Source organism: Vipera ursinii, assembly GCF_947247035.1.
Source record: "Vipera ursinii genome assembly, chromosome: 1".
Taxonomy (NCBI): Eukaryota; Metazoa; Chordata; class Lepidosauria; order Squamata; family Viperidae; genus Vipera; species Vipera ursinii.
Genome location: NC_139512.1, coordinates 216,626,819 through 216,637,850, shown reverse-complemented (window position 1 = coordinate 216,637,850; position 11,032 = coordinate 216,626,819). Strand labels below are relative to the sequence as shown.

General features: G+C 40.1%; 1 protein-coding gene across 4 annotated transcripts; it reads left to right on the top strand.

Moving 5' to 3' along the window:
- The first annotated feature begins 290 nt into the window (after window positions 1-290).
- Window positions 291-10,309, top strand: E2F6 (E2F transcription factor 6). 4 transcript variants are annotated; one of them, XM_083350775.1, is made up of 8 exons: window positions 295-1,556; window positions 1,914-2,026; window positions 3,546-3,687; window positions 4,418-4,634; window positions 6,553-6,713; window positions 6,878-6,990; window positions 7,640-7,783; window positions 9,414-10,309. In XM_083350775.1, the coding sequence occupies exons 4-8, from the start codon at window positions 4,423-4,425 to the stop codon at window positions 9,414-9,416; spliced, it is 633 nt and encodes a 210-aa protein (XP_083206901.1). In that variant the 5' UTR covers window positions 295-1,556; window positions 1,914-2,026; window positions 3,546-3,687; window positions 4,418-4,422; the 3' UTR covers window positions 9,417-10,309. The 4 variants fall into 4 exon arrangements, with proteins under 4 accessions (XP_083206904.1, XP_083206901.1, XP_083206902.1 ...); XM_083350776.1 differs by lacking the exon at window positions 1,914-2,026 and having other exon boundaries at window positions 295-1,488; XM_083350777.1 differs by lacking the exon at window positions 1,914-2,026.
- Window positions 10,310-11,032: the final 723 nt, after the last annotated feature.

Genomic DNA, 11,032 nt, shown 5'->3' with positions numbered 1-11,032 from the left:
CACCTCAAGACCTTGCTCAAAGGATACCCAGCTGGGAGAATGAGGGAGCCACATACCAACCTTGGCTCAGAATGACCCTTATGGAAACATGGGCAGTGAGAGGCAGACAGAGGGGGAAAGTAGAACTTAGTGATTTTGGTGTGCAAATCTCAAGGTTTGGCTTTGCATTATTGCTTTACACTTGACCTCTAATAAAATTATACCTTTCTCAGCAAATGGAGATAAGTAAGGATTGTTTTTTTTACTTAGCGGTTTAAGCTGTGACAGGCCTGACAGGATTCAAGAGCTGAGTGTGGTGCAATGGGTTGAGCGCCCATTACTTGTCCCTGCTTCTGCCAACCTAGCAGTTTGAAAGCATGCAAATGTGAGTAGATAAATAAATAAGATACCACCTTGCTGGGAAGGTAACAGCACTCCAATGAAACATTTGCAAGAAAACAACCAAGCTCAGAGAGCAGCAAGTACCCTGAGTTACAAGCATTCTCCTTTACTCAAAAGTCTTTTGATTCTAAGTCCATTTTCTTTGTCCAAAAGTCAAAACACTGCATCCCCAATAACAAATGAAATACGTTCAAAACATCATTTGTTGTCATCTTTATTTATTTATTATTGGGACTTATATGCTGCCCTATCTCCCGAAGGACTCAGGGCGGCGGCTAACAACAATAACATACAATAAATACAGAAGTTAAGATAAAATTAAAATTAAAGGCCTGTCTACAATAAATTAAAATTAAAATAAATTAAAAATTAGAGTTAAAAAAATTAAAAACATAATTAAAATCCCTGTCAGTCCAGGTCAGCCAGGTGGAAAAGGAGTGTTTTGAGGCCGGCGAAAGGACTGGAGATCTGGGGCCATCCGAAGCTCATGAGGGAGCTGGTTCCACAGGGCTGGCGCTCCCACAGAGAAGGCCCTCCCCCTGGGGGTCGCCAGACCTGTAAGGAAAGAAAGAAAGAAAGAAAGAATTGCACGTAACACATTTAAAGAATTTCTAAAAGAAAAAAAAATGAAAAAGCAAAACAAAAGGAATTTTAAAGCAGAATAAAAAGGGCATTCTAGAAGCAATTCTCCCGCGAGAAGCCTTGAAAAGTCCAACTTGGAGAGTCCCGCAGGCGAAACGGGAAGGCGGCGGCGGCGGCGGCAGCCCCCAACGCCGAGCGAACCCTCCGGCCCACGGCGTACCACCCTGAGCGGCTTCTCGACGCCGCCTGAGCCGAAGACCAAGGTCGGACGGAAGAGGTGCCCACAGCTCTTCCCCGGAAGAGAAGCGGGCGGCGCTTTGCTGTCTCTCCCTTCCACACACCCTCCCTCTCCCCCCAATTGAGGCGGAGGAAGGAGCGCTTTTTTTTTTTTTCTTCTACCGGGCCGCTGCCGAGGGAGAGGCTGGGCCAAGATGGCCGCCCTGGCGTTGGGCCGGACCCCGGACCGAGAGTAGAAGCAGCGGCAGCTGCGGCTCCAGTCGCCGTCCTTGGACTTGCTGCCAGTGGGTGAGGCGGCGGGGGTGGGCCAAAGCAGCCCGCGGGACTCCCGAAGGCCTCTATCTTGCCTTGCGCGGGTAGGAGAAGGAACGGCGATGGAGTGGCTTGGCCGGGCGGGGGTGGTGGCTGAGCGGGGGAGCCCAGCCGGCGGTGTCGGGGCTGAAGAAGAAACAGAACAGAGCCAGTGGGGAGGATGGGAGAAGGGGGCAAGGCAGGGGCCGGAACCGGGCGCTTTCGAAGGCGGCCCCTTCCGCTTCTGTTTAAAGCAGGGGTCTTCAAACTTGGCCCTTTTATGACTTGTGGACTTCAACTCCCAGAATTCCTCAGCCAGCTTTGCTGGCTGAGGAATTCTGGGAGTTGAAGTCCACAAGTCATAAAAGGGCCAAGTTTGAAGACCCCTGGTTTATTATTCCCTCCTCGCTTATCTCTCACAGCGAGACCCTCCGAGGAATTCCCCTCTCCGCGTGAAGAATTTCGGTTGGCGTTATTAGCCGGGCTTTAATTCCCAGAGGTCCAAAAACGTTGGCCGTGTTGCTACACAGCACAGGTAGTCCTCGAGGACGTACGAACGGTTCGTTTAAGTGACCGTTCAAAGTTACAGCCGCGCTGAAAAAGTGACTTCTGACCGTTTTGCACATTTACCACCCACCGTTGCAGCATTGTGATCCTGGTGATCAAAATTGGGACGCTTGGCAACTCGCTTGTATTATGAGGGTTGCAGTGTCCTGGGGTCATGTGACCTTCCGAGAAGCAAAGTCAGTGGGGAAGCCAGATTCGTTTAACAACCCTGCTATTAAACAACTGTAATGGTTCACTTAATAACTCTGGCAAGAAAGGTCCTAAAAGGGACAAAACTAACTTAACAAATGCCTCACTTAGCAACATAAATTTTGGGCTCAACTGTGGTCGTAAGCCAAGGACTACGAGTACTGGCTGCCAGGTGCCAAATTTTGTGACTGGAGCGATGCTGCAATAGTTGTAAATCCAAGGACTGGTCGTAAGTCAGTTTTTTCAGTGCCATCGTTGCTATTGTAATACTATTGTGGAGACTTTTAATGAATTTAATGTGTTGTGGGTGGTTTGTCTTTAACCTCCACTTAAATCTTTAATACTATGAGAGATGGTGAGAGATGATTTTTTTTTTAACTCCAAGCCCAGTTTTTAATTCCTGAGTTGCCTTCTTCAAGAGGTCAGGATTTTGTGTTGAGATTAGTCTAGATCTGCATACCAATGCCTTTTTGTTTTTATTTTTTCAATAATACATTTATATGGTCACCTATATCACTGAGCATGAATGGGCTGCATACAACTAATGATTTATTACTTACATCCTATCTGTAAGTTATCCAATTAGGAAGAAATAAAATGCATGAATGGGAGAGGTAATCTTTTGGGGGACATTAGATATTTAATCATAAAGTGTTTCGAAGGGACTTTGGAGGACCTCTTACTTGGAGATAATACTAATAATTACAATAACTATGACATAATTATGTCAAGGGAAAATATTGTTATGCAGTTTTTAAAATCTCTTATCACCAAACATCACATTTGCTGAAAGATTATTCACATAGCCAGATTGTCACAAGATCAGCAGTTTATTGAATTTGCATACAGCATCATTCTTTTTTGCTCTTAAATACAGTACTATACACTTCACAGGCACATATAAATATTGAGGATGAAGTAAGTTGGTTTTTGCTAGGCATAAAACAATGAAGGTGGAGCCTTTACAAAAGTTTAAAATTCTTATTTATTTTCTCATTAACATTTTCTGGAAACAATGTTTTGAGTGGATAAATTTCATCTTACTTACATTAGCACATTCAGAATCCCATCCACGTAAAAGTAATCGTAAATATTTAAAAACAAAGAGGGAGAAGTGAATGTTGCTGTTGTTGGACAGTCTTGTACATAGAAATGCAGAGCTGGATGATGTGCTTGTATCCCAGCTAGCAAAACCCTTTTTGCCTTCATTCATTTCTGTCATTAGAAAAAATATTCTGAGGAAGTAGAGAAACAGCTTTCCTTGTTTTGTCTTAAGCAGAGCATTTTTTTTCTATTAGGGCAAAGTGAGGTGTCTGGGTTGTCACTTTTGCCTTGAAGAGACCTGGAGCAGATACCTAACACTGTGAGACCTCATCTTACATTAAACAACCTCAACCACCTCATGCGTTCTGTCAAGAGGGAATGTGTGGAGTACCTGAAGTAAGAATGCCCTTCTAACCATCCCTAGTAGAATACCCATCAAGAGTTCATCCCATGCATTCCCCCTCTGAAGAAGCAATGGATACCTGAGACACAGTCGTATTTCAGGAGTTCAAGCCACCCATAAGTTCACTCCTCAACTCAGAGAAATGAAAGAGGAGCAGAGCCAAAGGGTAGAGGGGTCAAGATGAGGAATGGAATTCAAGTAGGATCATATGAGTCGAATTTCCTCCTCCATGAACATGAGTTGAATCATGCAGGAGTACTCCTGTGCTATTTCTTTACCCAGAGTAGGAAAGGAAACATGTACAGTATTTGAAAAAAAATCCAGAATGAGCCAATAATGACAGTAGTGACCATTCTTGCCCATGCTATGGTAATACAGGATCAGGAATGTCAGTAAGCAGCACCTGTTGGTAGCACAGCACAAGTTTGTGTTTGCCAGTAATTGAAATATATATATATATATATATATATATATATATATATATATATATATATATATATATATATATATATATATTTGGAGTTTTTTTTAATCTGAAAGATAATTTATCTGGTTTAAGGAATGAACTTTTTAAAGGTAATGAAAATACGTTTCATTATTGAACTGGTGCCTGTTAGATAGGGTGATTAGCTCAAAAGCTCTGGATGACAAATGTGAGAGGTTTTCCATGTTACAACCATGTTACAGTGGGTTAATCTGTACTTTTTATTTAAACCTATGCAGAATCAATGAAAGGCAGAAAGCCGCGTTATGATGGATCTCTGGTTCAGCTGACCAGAAGATTCATGGATCTTGTCAAAGCTGCTCCAGAAGGAGTCCTTGATTTGAATGAAGTATCTCGTTTGCTAGGAGTACGGAAACGAAGAGTATATGATATTACCAATGTGTTGGATGGAATACATCTCGTTCAGAAAAGATCCAAGAATCATATCCAATGGGTGTAAGTTGACTGGCTGTTTTTTTTAAACTTTTGTGCTTGAGATCCTAGATATTTAAACATGATGTGGCAAAAACACATTATTTCAAACGGTTAATTATTAAGAGTGTGATACAACTTTGAAGGCATCTTGGACACAAATTCATTACTTTAAATTAATAGCCTTGTTCACTACCTCTGCTATGGAGAGAACGATATAGGGTTGACCAAAGATTTCTACAATTATATATGTAAATATTTGAGCTTGGTCTAAGCTTCATAATACTTTAATATGAGTATCAAACTATTGAGACAGAGACCCTTCCTTGCTTCAGCTTTTACCGCAATAGAATCTCAAGTGGAAAGAATCTCTAGCAATGTTGTAGAGCTTCTTATATATAAATATTATTAATGTAATACTTGTAAAGATCTTGTATTGTGTAAAAATGTACACAACAATATATATACAACTTGATCTTTACACTGCTCAAGTCTGTACAAGAATAGACTATTAGTATATATCTTAGTGCCATGAAATGTGTAGCTGCCAGTGATACCTGATTTTAGAAGTTCAGACAACCTGTGCCCTGTTGGGTCATTGTTTCAGAGATGTTTCATAACCTAAACAGTGAAATGACCAAGGGAAGGCAAAAAGCAGCAGGAGTGGGAATGACTACTGACTTCCTGATGGTTTCCCCATTGAGTTTCTTTGTGGGAAGCTGGCAGGAAGCCCTGGAAATTCTCCCCTTCCCTTCCCTTTCTTTCCCTCCTTCTCTCCCTCCTTTCCTTCTTTCTTTTCTTCCCCCACTTCTTTCCCTCCCTGTCATTGTTTTCTGTCCTTTTTCCTTCTCTTAGAATTCCTGCTGGCTTCCCCATTCACATTGTTTCTGAGAATTTTGCAGTGAGAAACTGGGGAAGCCAGCAGGAAGTTGCAAGTCCAAGGCCAACAGACAGATAAGTGGTTTGCTACCAGGTTGGGGGGGGGAGGGACGTGGTGGCTCAGTGGGTTAGAACGCTGAGCTTGTTGATCAGATGGTCGACAGTTTGGTGGGTTGAATCCCAAGTGCTGCGTGACAGAGTGAGCGCCTGTTACTCGTCCCAGCTCTGCCAACCTAGCAGTTCGAAAGCACGTAAAAATGCAAGTAGAAAAATAGGGACCACTACGGTGGGAAGGTAACAGTGCTCCGTGCGCCTTTGGCGTAGTCATGCCGGCCACATGACCACGGAGACGTCCTCGGACAAGTGCTGGCTCTTCAGCTTTGAAACGGAGATGAGCACCGGCCCCTAGAGTTGGAAACAACTAGCACACGTGTGGGGGAACCTTTACCTTTGTGGGGGGGAGAGTGGGAGAATGCACAGGGGTAAGGGTCCGGCATGATAGCAGGGAGGTATACAAGTCAGGGAGCCTGTGCAAGGGGAAAGTGCAGGTCAGGAAGGTGATGGGGTCGCAGGGATGTGCAAGAGGGGCTGCATGGGTTAGGAGACGGGATTGGGAGGGCAGTTGAGGCCAGGAAGGGGGTGTGGGGTTCATTCCTCATTGTTCCTCTCTCCCTTTCCTACTTCTTTTCCCAGAAGGCAGGTATGTAGGTTCTACTCAGTGGGGACAGAAGCAAGGGATCACGTGAGTGTCTAGGAAGCTGTCACAGAATATTGAAAATGAGGATTATGTGACCCCAGCAACCTGGCAGCACTGAAACAGCCATAGCTTCCCCAGTATCACTTCCTCAGGAGTAAAAAGTCCCAGAGTTCTATAAGCTAGCCCATTTGAGGTATCTTTGTCGACAAAGTTGTGATGTACCATTTTGCCCAGTTCACGATTAGTAGTATATAGATATTTTTATGCTGTCATTAAAAATGATTTGGGTATCGATAAATGATGCAATGCTACTTATACCTTTAAACTTAAACCTTCTATACCTTTTTTTTTATTAAATTATCTTAGGGGTTCAGATATTAAGCATATTACTAAACGAACACCAGAGCAACAGAAGTTAAGAGATGAACTCTCTGATTTGAAAACAATGGAAGAAGCGTTAGATGAATTAATCAAAGATTGCGCTCATCAGTTGTTTGACTTAACAGACGATAAAGAAAATGCAAAATATCCTTTTTCCTTAATGTTGACAAACATTCTGAGTTGCTGGAATTGAACAACATTAGGTTTTTGTGTAATTATAATATTTTAATAATCACATTGTATATATTAAAAGTACGGTAAGCAATACTTTCTACTACTGCTGTTAAAATTTCTTAACTGTTGCATACATTAGCTTACGTGAACTATCAAGATATCCATAACATTCAGACATTTCAAGAACAGATTATTATTGCAATTAAGGCTCCAGAAGGAACCAGAATGGAAGTACCCCCTCCTAAAGAAGTAGGTACTTCCTGACTTGCTTTGAAATTACTGGGATTTGATTGGATGCATAGCTCTACAAAAGATGTACCTACAAAGATCAACAGTGAAGTTTTCATTTTTATTTTAAATGTCACAGAAGGAGATTTGTCACATATACTGTACTTGTAAATTAATATACCGGTTGAAAATTTAATTATAGCTTAGGCTGCCAGTTTCTTCTACATGGAAATGAAATTACACACATTTTTGGTTTCTCGCTCTAAAATACCTCATTCTGAAGTTTCAAAGGTATCTGAGCTGATTTCATTAGGATCAAACTGTAATGATTTGAAATGAAAATGACTTCGTCCCACCGATCTTAAGCAAAAACCCTTAATGAGAAGCTTATGAAGCTTATGAAGAGACTGGGAAACACATACATACCCATTGCTAGTTTCAGAGTTCAAAGAGATATAACAGTTAGCAGCATAAGATATTTGGGACTCTTCCTGAAGTGCTTACCTGGAAATTCTTGTTACATTCTGGGGAATTAGAACACTTTCCTGTGAATATGCTGGCATCCTTTGAGTTTTGAAATACAATGAAAACTGTGCACCCTTCATCTATTAAAATATTTGCCATCCTGCAATTTGTTCCTTCATCTTTAAAACATATTGGTATTTTTCAGGACTGCATAGAAGTACACGTTAGAAGCACAAAAGGCCCCATTGATGTTTACATATGTGAGGCGTCGTTAGATAATCCAGACATTAAAGCTTCTGAAAATACAGATCAACTTTCATGCGAAAGAAAACAGGCTGATTTGCTGGAGGTAAATACCATACTGGAAGACAGAAAGATTAAGGTCTTGAAAGCAGAATAAAAGATGGCTCATGTTAATGTAGGAAATGCTAAACATAGAGTAGGGGAGAAAGTGTTGGTAATTAAAGAGAGGGAAGGAAAAAAAGTACTGAACTGAAAAGAGATCAGTAGAGATGTGTGAAAAGAAGTAGGTTGAAGGTAAGGAGACTAATGTCAAGAAATATTAAAGAGTAGTTACAATTCCAAGGCCACATCCAACTTCTCCCTTTTTATTAAAATTAAGATGGAATTCACCTTTTGATGGAAGTCCTACAAAAAAGCAAAACGTTTGTATTAGCTTCTCATAACTAGAGCATTTTGCTTTTTTCTTGAGTGTGTTGGAACTGCATGTTGCAATCTGATAGTATTTTGTCAGGATAAAAAAAAAGTCCAAGTTGGAAACAAAGGCTGAGTGAACTTTTCTTGCCATTTATAACCTTATTACAAAAAAGATTGCACTATAATTTATATCAGTGGTTCTCAAACTGTGGTCTGCGGACCCATGGGGAGCTGCAGTGTGAACGCTTAAAAGAGATGTTATGATTTAAATCTTGAGTTAAATCTGGGAGGTCCATGGTGAAGAAAACTTTGATAACCACTAATTTCAGTGGCAGCACTGAGTTGTTAATAGGTCTCCCCAAAGTCCATTGTTAAGGGAGGGTGGGAAAGTTTGCGTTCTTGTACAGGTAGTCTTCAACTTATAACAGTGGAAGATGCAGCTCTGTTCCTGAGTATCTGAAATGCAGTCACAGATCCACAGGGAAGGCAGTCATCAGAGCTAGGTTGTAAATGTCTTTTGGAGGGTCTATCATAAATGAGCAGTCACAAAATGGTCATAAGTTAAAGTCTACTTGTTTTGGTGTTGGGTTTTGGTGCTTCAAACAGATAAATTTTATGGAACATTAACTCTACAAATGAACTTGCTTTCACTCATTCCCACTTAAGAAAAGAGTATCTTTATTCTTGAATATTGAATTTGTGATGATCACATTAAATGTTTTAATAAAACTAGTGATTTGTTTATTTGAAAGCATATGATACAGTTTAATTGTATGTTCATTGTTCATGCACATTATTTTAGTAACATCTAAAGTAAAGAGTTCCCTTATATCCCACTTCTAAATATATGTACACAATTTATGAGGCAAACATTGTGTGTAATTGTAGTTTCTTTCATTTAAAAAAGTGAGAGCATATTATCAGGAGAAATATCAAAGGAAGTTGAATGCAATGGGAATGAGATACTTAAGTAAAACAGAAAGAGAAAATATAAAATGAATGGAGAATGATTGATTGATTGAAGATTGTGTACAAAAGTGAGTGACCAAAATTTGTCTGGTCATATAGAGTGAATGATTGAAATTGAATTGATAATAATCGTAGAAGAAGGAGGAAATATTTTTTGTTTATTTTTGTTAATCTGCCTTTTTCTTACAACTTCTCACCTTGTTTTGTACTTTCATAACTTTGCTTACCTAAGCAGAAGTACCATGCTAGATATATATGCATGTATCGAGATTATTGCATTACTGTGGTTAAATACTTCTCCAGTATATGATCCTATTCTAAAATAGTATATGTCTCAATTTTAACTTTTGCAGTGAATCGCACAAAGAATGGAAGAAAAAGTGAATGATTTGATTTCTAAGCTTCAGATTCAAGGATTTTCTAGGATTTTAATCACTATGGGCGAATGCAGGTGTTCTTTTAATTTTATTTTTTAAAAAGAATGAAATCGTAGACACTTCACCTGAGAACCTGCTTCCTGTTTCAGACATTTCCAATGGCATAAAAGAGAAGAATTAAATGAACATCTTTCCTTTAACCCTCTATATCAGATTCAAGATTTATTTACCCTGGAAAAGTGACAGTTAATTAACACAGATGCAGACTCACATACTAAGGAATACAGCTTAAGTAAGTCAGGCTTAAGTTTTACAAAAATGGCTTAGGTTTGTCTTCTGATGCAAGGTTCATAAGTCCACATAGTAGTTGCCGTAATTTATTTCATGTAAGTGGCTTCTTTTGCAGCTCAATGAATAATAGCATTTGGATTACTTTTATGTTTATATTTGTTTATGTTTATTATATTTGTTTACCGCCCTTCTCCCGAAGGACTCAGGGCGGTGAACAGGGCACATATAAAAATACAAAGTACGAAAATTAAAAAGAGAATTAAATACGAGCCCGAACTAAAAACAGTAGAAAAATGTAAAAATCCCCAATAAAAACCCCAGCACATCCCCCATCAGGCCAGGCTGGCTTGTTCAAATAGGTAGGTCTTCAAACCGCGTCGGAAGGAGCGAAGGTCCAGGTGCCATCCGGAGCTCAACCGGCAGCTGATTCCATAAAGCCGGGGCGCCCACAGAGAAGGCCCTCCCCCTGGGGGCCACCAGCCCACATTCTCTGACCGGTGGCACCCTGAGGAGGCCCTCTCTGTGGGAACGCGTTTTATTGCTCTTTCAAAAGATAGCTGTTTGGAACTGAAGAAATGTGTTTACAGTTGCTGCACAACAGTTGCTCCAAAGTTGTTTTGAACATGGAATAAAATGTAAAAAATCCAAAATGGGAAATGTTTTATACAAAAAACCTAGAGTACGTGAAATAAGGTTTTAAAAAACAAGTCTGTAGAAATTGAAATTGCATGGACCCAGCTTGTATACATCATGTTTCAATGGTCATTAAAAGAAAATTAGGGAGGCAGAACTGCACTCCTGAATTTGTACAGCAAATAATAAATGTGTAAATATGAAAAGAATCAAATCCTTTTGTCTTCTGTAATTGAAAGTTTTTAAGTCAAAACTTGGCTTTTGTATTTACAGTACATTTATGATGCAGTCTTACCAGTTAATAGCTTTAAAACTGAACTGAATTACCAACTCAATTGTGAATGTCCATGCAGCTGCTGAAATCTTGGCTGTCTTGAGTGACAGAGTCAAGAGAGACTATTGAATCCAACCCCTGCTTAATGCAGAAATCCAAAGAGGTTTTGGGTTTTGACATGTCTAGGAAAGGAGAATGCATTATCTTGGGTTGGGAATGATTCCACTGTGAATTGTTCTTGCAGGTCAGACATTTGTTTATTTGTTTTCCTACTAAGTCATAATCTGCCTTCCTTTGGCTTCAATCCATTATTTCAGATCTGGCACTCTGGAATGAGTGGGACCATGTTTTGATTTTCCACCTGACATCTTTTCAAGGATTTGAAGAATGTTGACAT